Source organism: Dipodomys spectabilis, unplaced genomic scaffold (genome assembly GCF_019054845.1).
Source record: "Dipodomys spectabilis isolate Male_0828 unplaced genomic scaffold, ASM1905484v1 ptg000115l, whole genome shotgun sequence".
NCBI classification, from domain to species: domain Eukaryota; kingdom Metazoa; phylum Chordata; class Mammalia; order Rodentia; family Heteromyidae; genus Dipodomys; species Dipodomys spectabilis.
Window position 1 is genome coordinate 15,307,630 of NW_024870792.1, and position 20,384 is coordinate 15,328,013.

The window sequence follows — 20,384 nt, forward strand, 5'->3', positions numbered from 1 at the left end:
CTTTCTCCTTCCTCCCTTTTCTCCCTCTCTCCTTCCCTCCCTTTTTCCTTCTTCCCTTCCTCCCTTCTTCTTTCTTTTCTTCCTATTTTCCTATCTTCCTTTCTTCCTTTCTCTCTGTCTTTCTATTTTGAGCCAGGGTCTCAATGTGTAATCACACTGACCTGGAATTTGAGCTCTTCCGCACTCAGCCATGTACCATTATACCCAGTTTAGTTTTCTTTATGAGGATTAAAGGATTAATTGCAACATTAATATTCACCATGTACTATTTTCCTGCACTCTGTTTTTCAGAGATCAGTTTAAGGAAAAAATTCTATTCTTCCCCAAATAATTTTAAATTTACTTAAATTTAACTACAGTAACATATTGGTAATATGTTGGTCACATAGCATAAACTATACTATCTTGAAAACTAGGGTAAAATATTTTTAAAACACAACACTTTGTTTTGTGTTTTCCCCATACTTTATAAGTCATTGAAAATAAGATATGTGTCAGGCCAAATGCTGCATATTGGGAAACATTAAACAACATAGAGCTACCGTCTCATAACCATATAGAACCCTGTGAATAGTTTAAAAGTAAGTTGGTGTCTGTTCATAAAGACAGGAGATAGAAAGGTGAAAATTTATTTCATACAGAGATAATTATAAAGTTGAATATCCCTATTTTTGTTACATCAGTGAAAATTGAGTTATTCCACATTTCTTTGCTCTCTGACTTATCACTGAAAACATAATGCCAGAGGGATTGCTATCTCTGATCGATAAACTACAGTATTTCCCCGCAGCTCAGATGGGCAGATTCAGACTTCTTAGGGTATGCAAATAGGTTCCCTACTGCTGCTTCAGTGAAGATTATGACTAAATTTGACTAAATTTCACCTGCTCCTGGGTGGCAGAAAGCACCACTTCACTAACACGTGGGACTGTTATTCTCATTATTGACTGTGGCAGTAATCACTGCAAATGTTATTTCCATGTGCTTTTCTTGCACTGTAGAGAGCAATCTTAGATGCAAAATAAGACTCACTCCAAATCAGATAAATGTACAAGCAGGAGGCTGGGCTCTCAGTCCCTAAACCTTTCCTCAAGGTCAGAGGCTTGACATTTGCTTAACATTCCTTTCTACCTGTTTTGTGCCCTGTGTATTTCCCAGTATTCTTTTGTGCAGTCCTTAGAAAACATTTCAGGCTATGAAAACATAGTGAGTAGTCACAAAACATTTTTGTGCAAATATTTCTCATGGAAGATTTTAAGAGCACATCTTCTGGGTTGAACTTTGCATGTAAATGTAACCACTTGGGGTTCATACTATTATGAATTGGTTCTAGAACTAATTTTGGAGTAAGTTAATATGAACATTAACTGAGTATGGTGTGATTGAAATTAAGTTTTATAACACAGTTTGGCAAACCACTATCATTAATGCATTTAAATAGACTTGTTTACGGGGACATCAGCTTCAATTCACATCATTTTTATTACAAATAATCTATTACAAATAGTGTATTTTCTGTGTCCATGTTACTGATGCTGAATATTAAGCTAAATTTCCTTCTGTATGCATTAAAGCTATATAAGCATTTGACTATATAAGTGGGTTTTTTTTTTTTTTTTGTCAGTTGTGGGGCTTGAACTCTGGGCCTGGGTGCTGTCCCTCAGCTCTTCAGCTCAAGGCAAGCGCTCTACCACTTGAGCTAGAGCACCATTTTGTGTTTTCTGAGTGGTTAATTGTAGATAAGAGTCTCAGGGACTTTCCTGCCTGGGCTGGCTTTAAATGGTGATCCTCAGAGCTCAACCTCCTGAGAAGCTAGGATTACAGACATGAACCACTGGTGCCCAGCTATATAACTGGGTTTTTATTTCAAGATGTCTTGCTTTATTTAACATTTATTTTTACGTTTTTAGCTCCTCCTTATTGTGCTGCTAACATAGTACCTGAGACTGAGTAGTTATAAAGAACAGAGATTATTTCTTACACATCTGAAGGCTGAGAAATCCAAGGTCAAGAGAACTATATGTCTGGGCCTTCTTGCTGTCATCTCTGAGTAGAAGGAGAAAGGATAGTAGAGCATGCATGAAAGAGACGGTCAGATAGACAGAGAGAGAAGGAACGCAAGCTTGCTAGAATGAGAGTGGTGAGTGAGCAGGCAATAGGGATCAAATTTGCCTTGATTACAAATCCATTCCAGTAATAATGGCATTATCCATCCCTCAACACTGTTACATTGGGATTTACATTTCCAAAACATGAGCTTTGAGGACCACATTTAAACCATAGCATATGCTATGATTTTTTTCCTCTGTTATTATACACACACACACACACACACACACACACAATTTGTGATAGTATTAACTTGCTTCTTTTTGTTTCTTAAGTATTCCAAAATCAAAATTGAAATGCTTAATAATGTTATCTTAGGCTTGTAATAACCACATAATTCATTTTTTAATTAAAGCTTTAATTTTTATTATTTTTAGAATTTGGCATTTGTATTCAAATAACTTTAAAATACATAAAATTCATTTTTATCTCAGTGTTTTTTTCTTTTTTGTTTGTTTGAAACAAGGTCTTACTCTGTATCTCTTATTATATAACATAATTATAATAACTGAGAAAATATTGGTTCTCAAAAAAGGAGAGGAAACTTTTTTAAAATGTTAAATATGCTTCTGTAGAGCTTTTTTTTATTTCAATATTTTAAAGTGTTGGATACAATAGTTCAGGGACTTTATTAAGAAATCCAAGGATCTATTGGAATATATCAATGTGAGGTGGAGCTAGGCTAGCCAAAATGAGAAAAAGACGCTAGCAGTTACTCGTGGCATCTAATATATGAATGTCTTACATTCAATTTTTAATGTAATTGTGACTTCAGCTCTTCATGGTGGGTATCAACAGCATCGTTTGAAGTGAAGAAACAAAGTCTTTTAACTGGTCAATACAGACCCAGAATCCAGAATTCAGGCTGTCTTCCTCAAAAAAAACAAACAAACAAAAAACAAAAAAAAAAACCTGTTCATCTGGCTCTTGTACAGTGATACTTTCCATAAGCTAACAGGCAGAAACATGGTCCTAGAACTTTTCCTACAAAAGATTAGAGTAGGGAAAGAGATGTTGAGGAACATTCCTTTGCATTCTAAAGAACACCTACTCCTTAAGTTTGCAGATGAACTTAGCACTCTGAAAACAGTTTTGCCAAAGGAAAGTTCAAGCACATAGAGCCATTCCAGTAGTCAACAATAATCTTGGCATTTTTTGTTTTGAGTTTTATTTTCTAACATTCAGCCTTAAAAGAAGATGGTGGAAGTTAACATTAATGTTTATGGTCATCTAGGATAAAAAAAATCAAAGAGATGCCATCTTCATGAAGGAAAGCTGAACTTGATGATGCATACCTCTGATTCCAGCAATGACAGGAAGCCTGAATGAAGTAGGAGGAGACCAGAGCAGGAAGCTAGCCATAGCTAGTGTTGTGTCTCAAGTGGCAGAGTACCAGCCTAGCAAATGTATTACACACACAAAAAAGGAAAAATAAAGCTCAAATACATGTTACCAGGAAATAATAAAAATGCACAGTGGAACTATATTGCTCTATTGCACAATTTTTAGGACAGCTGATCTACTGAGTCCATAATAGTAAGCTACAGAGACACCCAAATTAAAATATTATTCAATTAAAGTATTGGGAGAGATTCTAACTGTAGGCATAACCACACATTGATTCTTGAATTATTCCTTGATTTTTGAATTCTTTAAATTCCTTTTTCCATTGATTCTAGAATCCCTAAAGTTCCTTATTCTCTTCAACAATAGGCAAGCTTGGTAACTATGTTTTTTCCTTCTGTATTTTGACTTTGTGTGCAGAATTAGCAAAACCCTCTCTCTTGCATGAGAAAGAGATCTTTAACTGGCTAGTTCTCTTCTGTAAACTTGATGAAAAAGTAAAGTTTACGCTAGATCTGTACTGAGAGGATTATTAATATTTCTGGACCAAGATGCCTAGCCTTGGGTATGTTTGAGGTCACTAGCTATCTTAATGGGCATAGCCCTGTTGGGTATGAACTTTTGATGCTGAATGACTTCTAGATCTACTCAGCATGGACCTCTCTCATATCTGCTTTTAGGACGCTGCTGAAAGGAATATTGAATTTTGGTAAACTAGTCCCTACCCTGATGTCTGATAGTTTTGGATGTTTAGCTACTACTACAAAGACACGTAGAAGATGTTATGGTAGCATAATTCTACAACCAGTCATTAGTTTTCTTTTTAAAGCAAGAAAGTAGTGTTTAACTTTGTTAATATTCTCATTTAATTTTTTCAGTGCTTTGGGAAAAACATTAGATGGTGAGTCAGGACATATGACTTATAGTCCTACCTTTTCAGTAATACCTTAGGCAAGTCACTTAATTTATCTAAACCTTAGTTTTCTTAAGTGGTAGATGAGAACTTTGATCAATGTCATTTCTGATGTCCTTTCTAACTCTAACTATGGCAGTTTTCTAATTCTCTTATCACAAGTTAATTTTTTAATCTTCTTTTATAGCAACATGCAGCTTTCTACAAGCCTGGCAGATAACCAGATAGCTAAAAGCCTAAGGTGCTACAGATTGGGGAAATGTTCTATTCTAGCTGTGTAAATCTAAAATAAGCATTTTACTGCCTATGCAATGCAGTAGAATTTTAAGGAACTGAAGTTAGAAATACATAATGAATTTTGGGGAAGGTAAACCAATTAGAATGAAACTTTGAAAAGCTCTTGTTCATTTTAAAACTTTTTTTTAAATGTAATTTTATTGTCAAGGTGATGTACAGAGGGGTTACAGTTGCATATGTAAGGTAATGAGTACACTTCTTGTCGAACATTGTTTCTCCTTTGATTTCTAGGTTGTGAACTGGCTTGAAGGGCCTGGATCAGAACAACTCAGAGCCCAGTGGGGCATTGGGGACTCCATCAGGGCTTCCCAGGCCTTGCAGCAGAAGCATGAAGAAATTGAGAGCCAGCACAGTGTGAGAGGCTTTTCCAAAACTCAGCCGGTTGTAGTATGATGATTGTTCATGTGCATTGTTAGAAGCCAGTGTGGTTCTAAGTGCTACATCACTGTGAACTTTGCTGTATGGCATAACATACAAGAAGTTGAAAATGTAGAGGTCATAAATTATATTTTGACCACGTCAAACATATTTATTAGGGAGTTAGTTTTGTTTCTAACACCAATTATATTGCTATAAATCCCACAATTGATATGAAATTTTGAAAGCTAGGGCTGTGAAAAAATAATGGTTAAGAAAAACAGTAAGGGCTGGGATGTCACTCAGTGGCAAAGTGCTTGCCTAGCAAAAGGAGCATCGTAGGTTCCATCCCCCAGTACCAAAAAAGAGAAGACAAAAACAAGTAAAACCATTGTTAGTCCTTGTAGTAGAAACATCTATTTTTTTAAAGTTATTTTAAACATTTGTATTAGCATGCATTAATTATATAAAATAATGGGTTCTGGGTTCATTTTCATACATATAATCAGATCCACTCCCTGTTACTCTGAATGTCTAGTTTATCTCACAGACCTCTAGAGGATGTTTTGGAAATAGAGTTCTAAAACTAGACCATTCTTTTTATTATATATATATTAAAGATACTGTACAGAGAGGTTACAGTTACATGAATAAGGTAATTAGTACATTTCCTATCAAGCATTGTTACCCCCTCCTTTGTTTGTCCCCTTCCATCCTTTTCCTCCCCACCTCCTCATTTCCTCCCCCCTCCCAAGTTGTAGAGTTCATTTTCAACATACTGTCTTATAAATCTCATTGTTACAGTGGGTCAACCTGTATCGTTGTTTCAGCATTTTGTTATTTCCCTTCCCCTTCCCAAATTAGAAAAGTGTATATACAAGATGCAGGGCACCAGGATCAAATACAGTGAAAACAGATCTTGTCCTCTCCCCTTTCCCTTCCTCTTCCCAATTGAAGCTTCTGTGCATTAGTCCTCAGAGAGAGGTTAGCCCTGCAAAATGAATGTGTATTACAATTAGATGTTGAGAAAGACCCCAGAATCTCTACATTAAACACAGCTGACAAGGACTGACTGAGTGTAGAGTGTTTTCTGTTCTCTGTTCATTTAGGGATGCACATATGTACTTGTGAAGGAGCCCATCAGACAAGTCTCAGATAAAAACTGGGAAATAAATTGATCCTGCAATAACTTGCAGAGAATTTAAAATGGAGCGCCTTGCTCTGGGAAGGAGACTGAGGTCTTTTAAGCTGCTGCTGTGTCACAGCAATCCTTGCATTGCTGAGAATCTTCCAGTGTGTGGATAAGGTCTCTATCTCAAGCCATATTGCTTCTTATGGTGACTATAAATAGACTGAATGCCAAGCTTGTGAAAATAAAACTAGAATCCATTCATTTCTCTTCTATCTGAAAACACTGGTCAATAGAAATGCTATACTCTGGACCACATAAGAATTGAGAATCATCTATCTGCATATCCTTTGTCCACAATGTCCCTCAACTTCCACAGTTGAAGTGGTAATGAAATGTTGAATATCGTTAGAAAATGTATATTTTAACTAAAGAAGATTAAAGAGTAAATAACATATTTTCCTTAGAATACATGTGAATGAGTAAACCTCACCTATTATAAGATATAGGTTAATGTACTTATCTATCTGTCTTACCTATTTATTTATTTTTTTGAGTCTGGTCATGGGGCCTGAACTCTGGGACTGGGCGCTGTCCCTCAGCTCTTCAGCTCAAGGCTAGCACTCTAACATTGAGCCACAGCGCCACTTCCAGCTTTTTTTTCTGCTTATGTGGTGCTGAGGAATCGTACCCAGGGCCTGGAGCATTCAAGGCAAGCACTCTACCACTGAGCCACCTTCCTACCCCTGTCTTATCTATTTATTTATTCTGAAGTTTGTACTGGGACATATTTTAGCTAGATAGGTACATTACTATTTTAGCTATACCCTCAGCCCTTTTGTGCTTTTAAGTGATTTTTTTCAGAGAGGGTCTCTCATTTATTTCCCAAAGCTGATACCACACCAGGATCCTCCTACCTATACCCAGGAATATACTATCCTACCTGGCTTATTTATTGAGATAAAAGTCTTTCAAATAGCTAATTTTGTCTTGGCCAGCCTCCCACTGCTCTCCTGATCTGTCTCTTGACTAGCTAAGATTCTAGATATGAAATACCATGTCCGCTATTTCTTTATATATTCATCCAATCAGGTTTAATAATTAGTTGTATTAGTAGGTGACCTATGTAGTATACCTTTAAAGGATTTTTAATCTGTCTGAAGGTTAATGTTTTAAAAAAGAGATATTACAAGTTTTAACATTAAACTAAAGATAGATGTATAGTCTTCACTGGTTTTGTAATTAGCACTTATACAAGATTTAAAAATGAAAAAAAATTAAAAATGAAATGTATAATTGAAATGTTATTTTATGTACTTTATGGGTTCCAGTATGGTTCAGTCCAATATATATGGTTCCACTATGGTCTAGTTATTGTAAAAAAAATAGTTATACTGAATAATACAAATCTTTAACTTATATACTGTTCCTGGAGTTAAAATTTCTTAATTTTGTTGCTACTTTTTTTTTTTTTTTTCCAGTCCTAGCACTTGAACTCTGGGCCTGCAGTTGACTCTGAGCTGCTTTTGTTCATGGAAAGCTCTATAACACTCGAGTCACAGCACCACTTTTGGCTTCTTTTTAATTGTTTATTAGAGATAAAAGTCTCACAGAGGAGTTTCCTGCCCTTGCTGGCTTCAAACCACAATCCTCAGATCTCAGCCTTCTGACTGTGATCTCAGCCTCCTGGTGTGAGCCACCCATGCCTGGCTGGTTGTAACTTTTAAAATAAAATAATGCTGTTTTGTTGTTTTTTTTTTACATAGATTGTGGTTTATTTGAACTTTGTGGATTATTTTGGAGCATGTTACCACAGTATAATTTAAGTGTATAATTTGCTCCTTTATTTAGTTTTTGAAAACAATATTTGCTGTAGAATATTCTTGACTTCATCAAAGAAATTAGGTATGCTAGTATTTCAAAAGTTGATTTAATGAGGGTACATGACACATGAAAATGCTAAAGAAAAGATTTATATGTGTTTAATTTCTAAAAGAAACCAATAGAAGCTGAGATCTCAAAACCAGCTCAAGGAAAAAAAGTCTGGAAGACTCCAATTAGCCAGCAAAATGCTAGTCTGGAGGCATGGCTCCAGTGATTGGACCAGCCATGAACAACAAATTTAAGCAAGAGCAGAAGACCCTGAGTTTAAAACTTGGTATTGGCATTAAAAAAAAAAAGAGCCAGGCATTAATGTCTCATGCCTGTAATCCTTGTAATTTGGAAGGCTGAAATCTGAGGATAGTGGTTCAAAGCCAGCCTGAGCAGGAAAATCCATGATTTACCACCAAAAACTCAGAAGTTGAGCTGTGGCTGAAGTGGTGGAGTGTTAACCTTGAGCTTATGGACAGTTCTCAGGCCCTGAAAAAAGGGAAATGCATAAAAAAAAGCTGTGTGAATATAAATTCACACACAAATTGAAAAGTACATTGTATATTACATAAAGATAAAATCAAAAATTATATTCTTTTTTGTACTTTAAATACTTGAGAACATACATACATATACATAGTATATACATGCTGTACACATAGTATATCACCCCATCCCCAAAGAAAAGAAGCATTGTTAGCTTATTATAGATTTTATTTCTTTAATGAATGTATGGTATTTGGGATTTGTTGCAAAGTTAGGAGGTGGGGACCAGTTGAATGGGAAAATGAATAGAACAGGACTGGCAATGAGTTTACGGTTATTGAAGCAGCATAGGACATGGGGTGTGGTTCTTCCCACTGGTAGATTTGATATTTTCCATTCTAGAGTAATGTTTAAAAAGAGAATTGTGCTGCTTTAACCAACAGGTGGCACTGCACTGTCACCTTGAGAATGGATTTGTACTAGATTAGTGTTTTTGCCTGTGATGTTTAAGGTAGTCTAGTATTTCATTTAAAACTTGTTTTTCTCTTTGCAGATAAAATTAAACAGTTTAAAGCTTTCACTGGATTTTTTATATCATGTGAAGTGATAATAACAAATTTCTAGTATTGTTTGCTGATTAAATAACGATAAAATTTGGAAAATTTTAGCATGCCATTTCACATCACTTTATAATGTCAAGTATTAAGTTTTAGATTCCACACAAAAGAATAATGCAGAAATAACACTAAAAATTCAGATTTGTTTAGTTATTTGGTACTAATATAGAAAAATGGAAATCCTACTGAGAGGTCATTCACAAGGATTATGAGTCATTTGGTTTGTAAATGCAACACAACAGAAATATAGTAATGTATATGGAAGTGATTGGAGTATCTGATAATAAATTTAAAGTATTTTAGTTCACACTGAGCATAGTGTGCATGCCTAGAATCCCAGCACTCAAAAGGTTGAAGCAGGAGATTGTGAGTTCAAGGCAAGCATAAGCTATGTAGTGAAAAATGCCTGTATCAAATCATATGTCCTCAAAACAAAAAGTTATAAGGATAATTAAGTCTAAGTCCAGTAATAAATCTAACTTTACATCCAGTAACAAATCTAATTTTGTTTTTTGGGTGAGGTAAGTGTGTGGGGAAAAAAGCATGTAACAGTGATGGACAGCAGCATAATGAAGTCACGTCAGCATTCATTAGCATCCTGTCATCCCACATTGCTGACTTCCTCCAAAGAGGAAATACCTCATGTAAAGCAACAGAGGCACATTTCATACTGATTCCTTTGTTTACCCAAATCAGTAATGCTTCTTTCTTCCTAGATCAAAATTCTTGTCTCATGGCATAAAGTGTGAACACTCAGCATTTCAACAGTTGTGTGTTGCTGCTACAATTGCAGTGTCAGTCATTCAGGCTTGTCAACACTGAATGTCATCTTTCAAGTTCATTTCCTACTTAACCATCTTAACCCAAAACTCAAATCTTAATGCTTACTTCTATTTTGCTCTTAATTAATTCTTTTACAAAGAGAAAATGTACATAAAAGGCACACCAGTAAATGGCTGTAGTTAATTTGGAATTCAGCCTATTCATTAAAGTCTTGTACCCTTATTTTCTAGGAAGAAACATTTTGGTTAAATATACGTGAATCTGGTCCTTTCCAACCCCATCCCTGGGAGCTATCTATTTCTTTATGACAACCTTTAGCATTAATATCAGAGTGCAGATATTCATATCTTTGAGACAAACTCATGCTTATATTATATTTACATTCCTGGTCAGGTTGCAAGAGACTATTCATATTTGAATATCTTTAAACCAGGAAAAAGTATCATCCACAGTGATGGTTCTTAAACCTTAGTGAATGTAATGAGAAGACAAGCGAATGAAGAAATAATTCTGGTGCAGTCAAAGCAGGATATATGCGTGGATGTGTGGAACTACCACAGTGAAATCCATTAATATGTATAATCACTATTCATTAATTATTATTTCAAGTGAAAAATAATAAGATTTTTGGCTGCAAGTGAGGAGATAAAAACAGTTGGAAGTTTAAAGAGTGAAAGATCAAAACTAAGCAGGCAAATTGGAAAGTGTCTGGACTATAGGAACTTAAAAGAATTCCCAAAGGATTGACATTTCTTTAGTTACAATTTAAAAAAGAGAGCTATGTGCGTACAGGGACATGTTACTTAACAATGGTAAAACACTTGCAGAAATACGTTTTCAGGCAAATTTGCTGACGTATAATCATCAGAGTGCAGAGTGCATTTAGCATGCATGATGTTCATGCTGCCATGTCACTAGAATGCACAGTCTGTGTATGTGGTCTTTCACTGACCATTGCTATGCAGCATGTGACTATTCTAGGCACATTCAGCTACTCTGGTAGTTTTCAAGTTTTGACCAGTAGTCCAAATAGAAGAAAGGAAGGAGGGCAGGGCAAGGCATAAGTTATATGCTAGGAGGTGAATATAACCTTTGACCAAAGATGGAAGTGAGAACAGAGACTTCCAGGTGCTGGGCAGTAGAACATAATGGGGTCAGCAGATGGGTGGGACCTGTGGGACTATAGGTATGTGCTTGTTTAGAAGAGGGGAATTAGAGTCAATATCTAGAGGTCAGAGAATAGGACTTGTGAAATTAAGGATTTTAGAAATTTATAGTGGTGTAAGATAAGTTTGATGGCCAGTGGAGTAGGTGGCTGAGATGGGCATAGAACAAGATAGTTGAATGGAGGGAGGGAGTCAAGGGAACTGAGTGTTGGTTGATATTAATATGGTACAGACATCACTAAGAAGGCTAGCCTGGAAAGGAAGTCAGGGCCTTTGCCATACCCCTTGGGATGAGGGGATACAACAGGGAAACTGGAGGGATAAAGTCTTCAGCATGCACTTCAAAGGTGATCTGGTCTCTTGAGAACAGAGAGAGAGGAAATGGTCTTTGAGGCAGTAGTGAAGAACAAGTTGGCCTCTAGGCTTGTGGTATGGTCAATGCCAAAAACAGTAGTTAGTTAAAGAGAGCTGCAGGATGGTGTTTTTGTGAGGACAGGTTTCACTCAGATCAGAACCATTTCAAGGCCAGAATAACATACAGGAGATTGTGGTATTGGCAGTGAATTCCAGGGATCACAGTGGAAGGTCTTAGTTGTAGGAAACTTTTCATCATTAATTTCAATAATTTTGCTTTAGAAAAGCATTTGTGTAGATTCTTTGGCTTATCTGGCTTATCAACTACATCCTCCAGGAACCAATCTGATCTTTATAATATCTCTATTACAGGAATGGTTCGCAGTATATGTAGAGCTTAATCAGCAAATTGCAGCACTCTTGAATGCAGGAGATGAAGAAGATCTTGTGGAATTGAAGTCTTTGCAGCAACAGCTTAGTGATGTTTGCTACCGGCAGGCTAGTCAGCTGGAATTTAGACAAAATCTCTTACAAGCAGCTCTTGAATTTCATGGTGTTGCCCAAGATGTAAGTGTTCTATATGCTTTTCTTTTTGTTCAGATGATCTGAGCAATCTGCACATGGTTTTTGCAGAATTGCATGCCTCCTAATTATTTTTTCTCAAACAGTAATTTGCTGGTGAGTGTAATGAGAAAAAATTCTTTGATTTAAAAATTATTTAAAGTCATTCTGCATGCAGTTAAACCTTTCAATGGCTAACTAGAATAATTTAAGCTAATAGATACATTTCATTCTGTTTCTGAATGTATATGGTTTGTAATAGAGATGGAAATGGAGGCATCAATCATTTTTTGCATTCTGTGACCTGGATCTACTTATTTGTCTTTGTAGTGCATGCATCTCTGTGTTCCATCTTCAAGATAACATATATTCTGATTATTTGTTCTTGTCTTTTAGTAACATAGTCCTTCTTGTGCAGTTGTGATGATCTCATTAGATGAACCTCATTAATCATTGACACTTTAGATGCTGATTATATCAGGGTTATCTCTTTGGTGTCCCTCTGCTTTAGTTGTCTCAGCAGTTGGATGGCTTATTAGGGATGTTGTGCGTAGATGTAGCACCAGCTGATGGAGCATCGATTCAGCAAACTTTAAAACTACTTGAAGAGAAGCTGAAAAGTGTTGGTAAGCAGATTTTAAAAATGCTGAAGCCTAAGAGTTCTTTTTAGAAATATCATTACCATGGTTAGACAGTTAACTTATACTGAACTAATTATTTGCAAACAATACAGGAACAAATAGGATAAAAAGGTTTCCTTCCCTTGAGGGAGTATAATATATGCTAAAATTTTTATTTTGTATGGTGATTAGTCACTGCTCCCTTCATTGAGCCTTTGGCCTTTTTTGTTTACTCAGCCATGCCTGTAAGTGCTGTGTCTTGCATATACTAGGATACACAGTTATTTGTACTGCATGCATAAACTGTAATTAGTTGTGCAGTGTTCTGTGGTAAACCCTGTATGCCCCAAACTGTGTTTTATGCCATGCTTTTTTTTTTCTGTTGCTATATGCTAACCTTGTGCTGGAAAAAATAGTTGGTTTGATTCTGTGCATTTGTTTCTGGGAATGTTGCCAGAGTTACATAATCTCCAAGGGAAGTATATCCCAGTTCATTAAGTTAATTCTGTCAATTGGCCTCAATACTTTTTAGATGCTTCTACAATAGGAATTGTAGTGAACTTCCTTAGGTGGGAATGTGAAAATGGAAAGGAACTATCTGTTGATGCAGGACAGAAGACACTGTAATTTAACGCAGAGAATTTGGGGAAAGTTATGACATGTAATTGAACCAGATTATGGAAAACAACTTCAAGGAATTGAGTTAAAAAAACATTACAATGTTGGCATTTTACTCACTAATTAATCCTTTGTTAATCTAATATATGAAGAATACATAATTAGCATGTCAAATAAAACTTACTCTTAAATTTATTGTAGGATGTTCCAAGTTTCTTGAGCCACACTTTTCCTTAAAAAGATAATTTTTATATACTTACCTAATTTGGAATACTAAAAACATGTTCAAATGGTGCTTTCTGTAATTATGGTGAGCTGGACTGACCTTTAGTAACAGTGTACAGTCTTTATACTTTGATAATAAATTGTGTGTTTTGTAACATTGTAAAGTTCTGTTCATTTTTAAAAATAATAGTTGCATCATTGTCCATAACGTTAAGAACATGTAAAAGCAGAAAAGGAAAACTAGAGAAGCATAAAAATTTTGTAGAACTAGAAATTCTTTTGTTTCTTTCTTTCAGTTTTTAAAAGTAGTTCTTTTCAATAGAGTTTATGTTTTGAAAAGTTCTCTTAAGAGAGAATTTGGGAAGAGAGAGACAGAGAGAGCTCCATTTAACGCTCATTTACTTGAAATATTCAGAGGATTCCAAACCAACATAGCTTATTATATGACGCTATTAGACTTCATAGATTATTTAGAATCCAAATATACTGTCTGCTATGAGGACTTATTTGAGGAAGGGAAAGCACTTTAGTTGTTTAAAAGATTAACTCTACTTAAACTCTTCTTTTAGATGTGGGATTACAAGGTTTACGTGAAAAAGGTCAAGGTCTCCTGGACCAGATCTCCAACCAGGCATCCTGGGCCTATGGAAAGGATGTAACTATTGAAAATAAAGAAAATGTGGACCACATACAAGGAGTGATGGAAGATATGCAGCTTAGGAAACAAAGGCAAAGTTTGTCTATTAAACTTACCAAGATAACAGGATATTAAAATGAAAGATAAATTATCACATACAAACTAAAAGTTCTTACTTGTTATAGGCATATAGTAGGTTTAATGATAAATGTAATTATATGCAATTATAATACCTTATTCGACAATTTGTTCAGCTAACAAGTGCCTTTTCCCCCTTTTCTTGATAATAATATACTCAAGTATTTCAGATTTATAAATCTGACTCCGCTTTGCTTAAGAAAACTGTTTTTTGGAGAAATGTGCTTTTCTATTTTCATTTCGTTTGGTATTTCTGCTGAGTTTCATCTATATTGATATATTTTTCATCTTGTGTCTTGTAAAATGTCATATATCCATAGTTCTCATGTTTGCTATAGAAGGAGTAGCCATTGAGCTAATGAGCTATCATTTCATTTCATACAGAACTAGGAGTTTAAGGATTTCTTTAGTAACTCAATTTGCCAATTGCAACTTGAAAAGTATTACAAAGTAAAAGATTAAAATTACATAAGAAAAATTATATAAACCAGCAGAACCTGCCATTACCTAAAAGATCAGTGGAATTTGTTTTTTGTCCTTAACCTTGTAGGTAGGGGCATTTATTTTAATTCAAAAATTAAATATTGTGCCAGATAATACAATTTGATGAAAATTGTTCATTTAAACATTTCCTTAGGACCTTATCCTCTAAACTAGTATTTGGGAAACTATATTTTTCTATTTGAAGCTTATTTAATGCAGATTGGCAGTGGAGATTTCTTGGGGAGGGGTTAGTGTACTGTTACGTTTATGCTTTGCTTCAATATTTTGCAGAATCCATGCTATCCTCAGGAGGTTTTTCATTCAGTAACCATCAGGTATTTTGAGGTTTTAATGTAACATAGATATAGTTTAAATGTCCTTTAAATTTTTACAAGTCAATACAAAATAGTTGCAGACTCCATAGTGTAGGACTAAGTACTTAGTTTATTATAAAACATGTGTGTCAGATGATGATAAGTAAAGCATCATCAAAACCCAGATGATCAACTAAATTTATGAAATTTATGTTTGGGTCTGTTAGATGTGAAGACATGGTAGATGTGCGAAGGTTAAAGATGCTTCAAATGGTGCAGTTGTTTAAATGTGAAGAAGACGCTGCCCAGGTAACTTCTTCATATGATTACGTTTCCATAGGTGGCTATAAAGTGTACTCCTCACAATTCTAAGAAAGTTTATTATATCAGGTTTTAGTTTATGCTGTGAAAAATAAAGTTGAGAATTTCTAGTTAGTTTACTCATCTCATTTGACCTATTCTCTCAGTGAAATCTATTGGATAGATTAGGAATGTTTATTGCTTTTGTTTTTGTTTTTGTTGACTAGGAAGTTAGTAACATTCCAGAATAAAGGCTGGTAAAGTACATTGCTTTATACTCACAAGAGAATTTTGAGTGCCATATAGACTATTTGCTGTATTGTGTATTTAATATCAAAACTTGATGTAGAGAGAATTTTTGCTTTCAAGAATAACACAAACCAAAGCTAGGCACTGAGAGCTCATGACTGTAACCCTAGCTATTCAAAAGGTGCTGAGGTCTGAAGATTGTGGGTGTAAGCATCTTGGACAGAAAATCTCCATGAGACTCTTATCTCTAGTTAATCACCAAAAAGCTGGAATTGGAGGTCTGACATAAGGTAAAGGGCCAATCTTGCTCAAGAAAAACAAACAAGAGCATGAAGCCCTGAGTTCAAGCCCTGCTACCAGTATAAAAATAGAGTAACATAAATCAATAATGATATCCCAATACATCTATATTACAGAAATGCATGTGATTTTAATTAATATGTGATATTAATTTTAAAAGAACCTGGGTCTTGACTTTAGATCATAAAAAAATTAAGTAGGGGAGAATTCATATAAGTACCACGATGATTGAAATAACTACTAAGAACCTGACTGGGTATGGTGGCATGCACCTGTAATCCCAGCTACTCAGGAGGTTGAGATAAGAGGATTGAGGTTTAAGGGCAAAAGTAGAAGATGCTATCTGAAATACAAAAGCAAAAGGAATTGGGATGTGGTTTAACTGATAGAATCCCTGTCCAGCAAAGGTAAAGCTCTAAGTTCAATCTCCAGTACTACCCACCAATCCCTAAAAAGAACTTAGGTTATATTTGATGGATTAATTAATCACATGACACTAATCTTTGTATAACTATTTTACTATGGGGCTTGGAAGGTGGCTCAGTGGTAGAGTGCTTGCTCTGCATGCATGAGACCCTGGGTTCGATTCTCACATAAGGAGAAAAAGCTGGAAATGGCACTATGGCTCAAGTGGTAGAGCACTAGCCTTGAGCTGAAGAGCTGAGGGACAGTGCGCAGGTCCAGAGTTCAGGCCCCACAACTAAAAAAAACCAAAAAACTATAATAGGAGTTATAAGTTCTGCTCTCTGTGTGTATTTCATTCAGGCAGTAGAATGGCTAAGTGAACTTCTGGATGCTCTGCTTAAGACCCACATCAGATTGGGAGATGATGCTCAAGAAACAAAAGTTTTACTGGAAAAGCATAGAAAATTTGTTGATGTTGCACAGGTACAGAACTGGTTATCTTCCTTCTCTACAAGCTCAGTGCTTAAATAACTTTCTGCATGATTATAATGTGCCTTAACCCATGAACCCAGAGAAGCGTATATTTTATATTCCTAAAATATCAGAGAAATAAGAAAATGTCAGCTGGCACATCAAAACTAGCCTACATAAACTTGAGAAGGTTGGCTCTCTCAAATACGGGTTTGCTCTCTCTGATACACATTACTTTGTTTGGGCGATTCAATTGTTCATTCACAGAAGTTCATATGAAAAAATGTGTTCATGTCAGTAAATTAGAAGCCCACTTAGTGCATCTTTCTACTGTTATCATTGTAGTTAAAGAATTGTTTTGTGGCCAACCATAGCTTTAAAGTATTTTTCCAAAAAATTGTACTTACGTTATAACAGTTATACTTTCCTGTATGGAATAGACAGTGCCTAATTTCACTTACTTGGTTTGGTAATAAGTGAGCTCACATCCTTTTTGGCTAGTGGAATTTGGCAGAGTCTTATAGGGAGAACAGAAGGAGAGGGAGATATTGGAAAAGATAGATATTTATGAACAAGCCTGAACATATATCTTCCACTTCATTATTTATGCATGCAGATCATTTATAGTAATAAGTGTCACTGGATTCATTCAGCACTGATTCTGTATTGCCATGTAATTACAACCACAGTCCTCTCACACTTTTCCTCTCCTCTAAAGAATTCTGTTGTTATAATTCCCTGTTTACCTTTTATTTTTTAGAGTACTTATGACTATGGTAGACAGTTGCTACAGGCCACAGTTGTGTTGTGCCAGTCATTGCGCTGCACTTCCCGATCCTCTGGGGATACACTTCCTCGTCTGAACAGAGTATGGAAACAGTTTACAATAGCATCTGAAGAGAGAGTGCATAGATTGGAAATGGCTATAGCTTTTCACTCAAATGCTGAAAAGGTTTGCTTTTTTATTATAGTCTTAATGATTACTTATTGCAAATTTTCAAAATGTGCTAATGTAGGAATGTAATTATATGGGTAATTTATTTGTTAGAAGTTTACATTAGTTCTGTTAAGTGTGGTTTAGACATATGTATTGTCAAAGTGTGAAATTAAAATTTCCACTCCTCACTGCTGGATTACTATGGTTAGGTCCCACAGTACTCCATCTGATGCTTTTTACTTCTTCTTCATCTTCCCTATGTCCTGGGTCTCTGTGAGTGTTGCCATGTCAGTCTGTTTCATTATGCTAGGAAGCTTTATTTTTCAATGAATTCAAGTCATTAGTCTTAACAACAATAAAAATACGTAGTATTATTTAGGCAAATTTTTTAATACAACCTTTTCTTTCTCCTCAAAATAAAAACTTCTAGCATCCAAGCCTTTTACAAACATTCTGAAAAGATGCTTTTTAATATAGATAATTTTGTGCTGTTTTCTTGTGGTGCTACAAGGGGTGCTAAATATTCTTTATGATATAGAAAACCCAAGTGACAGACTTGTCTGTCAACTAGAACAGCTGTTACAAAGAACCTCAGCAATTAAGCAGATTTCTGTGTTATAAAGCTAGATACTTAGTTTCTCACCTGAGCATTCAACTTTATCACTCAGCATTTTAGTTTGAATGGGCCCAGTGAAGCAGGTGTGGTGGTGCACTGTAATTTCAGCAATGAGGAGGCTAAAGCAAGAGGATCTTTAGTTTGATACCAGCCTGGTATCAAATGTCTTTAAAAAAAGTCTGGAGGAAAAGAAGAGAGGATGCTAATAATGAAATAACATACAATAGAACAAGATGTTTTGACTTGTTTAGTATTTCAGTGGAAAATTATGATTATTATGAAGTATACTATAAATAGAAAAGTGTACAGACCTGAAGTGTTCTGCTTGTTGAAACTTGCAAAGTATACCTGCCCTATAATCAGTACCCTGTTAGGAAACTTTACCATACCCCTAGAGGCTACCATACCTTTTTTGTTCACAATACATTTCTTCCACCATCAGAGGTGACCATTGGACTGATTTCTGATAGCACAAATAACTTTTTAGGAGTCTACATTAAAATTCTATTTGCAGAACACATTTTAAAATCTTGAGCTTTTTAGGAGACCTGTCTTAAGAATAAATATAATTAAGGACTTTTTAATAGAAATTCAAATTTTATTTTATCTTCTATCTGCAAAACTATGTAAAGCACTTTGTTATCAGATAGTATTCTTCTTTTGATCTTTCTATTTTATACAAGTAAACATAAATGTAACCATAGCTTTAAGCAAATTGTATAATCATTGAGAAATAACTAAATTGAAATTAATAGTTTTAAATAGAAAAGAATAGAGTGTCATCAGAGATAATAAATATTCCTGTACATTACATCCAGTTAAGTCAGCAGAGCAGGTACTAGAATATCTATCTAGATCACCTCAGCTTCAACTCTGTTCGATGTGCTGCTTTAAATTTATTTTCTTTTTAAGTCTCCATATTCCTTAAGAACAAAGTTTGTGTTTCATCCCAAGCTATTAAGGGAACATTCAATGCCTAATGAATTAGAGAATATTTCTTAAGTACAAGTTGAACTTATTTTCCAAATTGTACCCTATTAAATTATTTTTTGGAAATCATTTTAGACTTTTTGTTCTCCGATTTTTATTGTTAGTAGGATTTACTCCATTTTATTATTAGAATTTCTTAAGTCAACTTTATGAGTGTCTTGTACAATGATAGATATGGAGATGCCAAGAATATAGCAACTTATTAAATAAGTATGAGTGTGGTTCCCTTTCTCTATTTTTTGATTGATGTAGACCTTTTATTTGTTGCAGATTTTGCAAGACTGTCCAGAAGAGCCTGAAGCTATTAATGATGAAGAGCAGTTTGATGAAATTGAGGCAGTTGGAAAATCACTTTTGGATAGATTGACTGTTCCTGTAGTTTATCCTGATGGGTACAGTGCATGTTCTTACAATTTTATCTTTTTATCGTTGAGGTCATATACTGAAATTGTATAGGATTGCATTTCCATGTTAGAATAAACATGCAAGTTAGAATTATAATGGCTATCCTTGCCGAAGATTTGCCTATTTTGGTGCAAGCAAATTATTATTTACTTAAAAATTTAATTTTTGGCAGTACTAGTGTTTGAGGCTTCATGCTTGAGGCTCTGCTTTTCATTGGTTATTTTTGATGTCCAGGGGCAGTATGATCCATATATTTCAAGCTTCCTGTCATTGCTGGAATGACAAGTATGTGCCACAATGTCCAGCTTCCCTCTATGTTTATAGACTTTTCTACTTGGGCTGGCCTAGAGCTTCAGTCCTCCTAATTTCAGCCTCACAAGTATCTAGTATTACATATATGAGCCCTCAGTGCCCAGCCTTGCAAATCTAGTCTTTAAAAAGTCAAGTATATTAATTCTGGTTTACATCTATAATTGCTAAAATAGATTGGTTTAAATTGAAGAGAATCCAAACTCATTAGTAGCAAATAGTTCTTGATAACACAAAATTTGTTGCTTCTTGATAAAAGGATAGTCATTAGATTGAAACACTATTTTTTCCTTGTCTGGGATGACAGGAAGAGAGTGTGACTTGAGGTTTCATTCAGGGATGCAAGAAAGGTTTACAATCAGACTCATGAGCTCATAAT

The 20,384-nt window shown here is 35.1% G+C and overlaps 1 protein-coding gene across 2 annotated transcripts in view; it reads left to right on the forward strand.

Annotated features, from left to right (window-relative positions):
- Sestd1 (SEC14 and spectrin domain containing 1) overlaps positions 1–20,384 on the forward strand; it is a 68,659-nt gene that overhangs the window by 45,066 nt on the left and 3,209 nt on the right. For both annotated transcript variants that reach the window (XM_042688254.1, XM_042688255.1), the window contains 8 exons: positions 4,895–5,017; positions 11,800–11,994; positions 12,500–12,614; positions 14,021–14,180; positions 15,251–15,332; positions 16,638–16,760; positions 17,509–17,700; positions 19,562–19,683. In XM_042688254.1, coding sequence (XP_042544188.1) covers positions 4,895–5,017; positions 11,800–11,994; positions 12,500–12,614; positions 14,021–14,180; positions 15,251–15,332; positions 16,638–16,760; positions 17,509–17,700; positions 19,562–19,683 — 1,112 coding nt within the window. The remainder of the gene's footprint in view (positions 1–4,894; positions 5,018–11,799; positions 11,995–12,499; positions 12,615–14,020; positions 14,181–15,250; positions 15,333–16,637; positions 16,761–17,508; positions 17,701–19,561; positions 19,684–20,384) is intronic.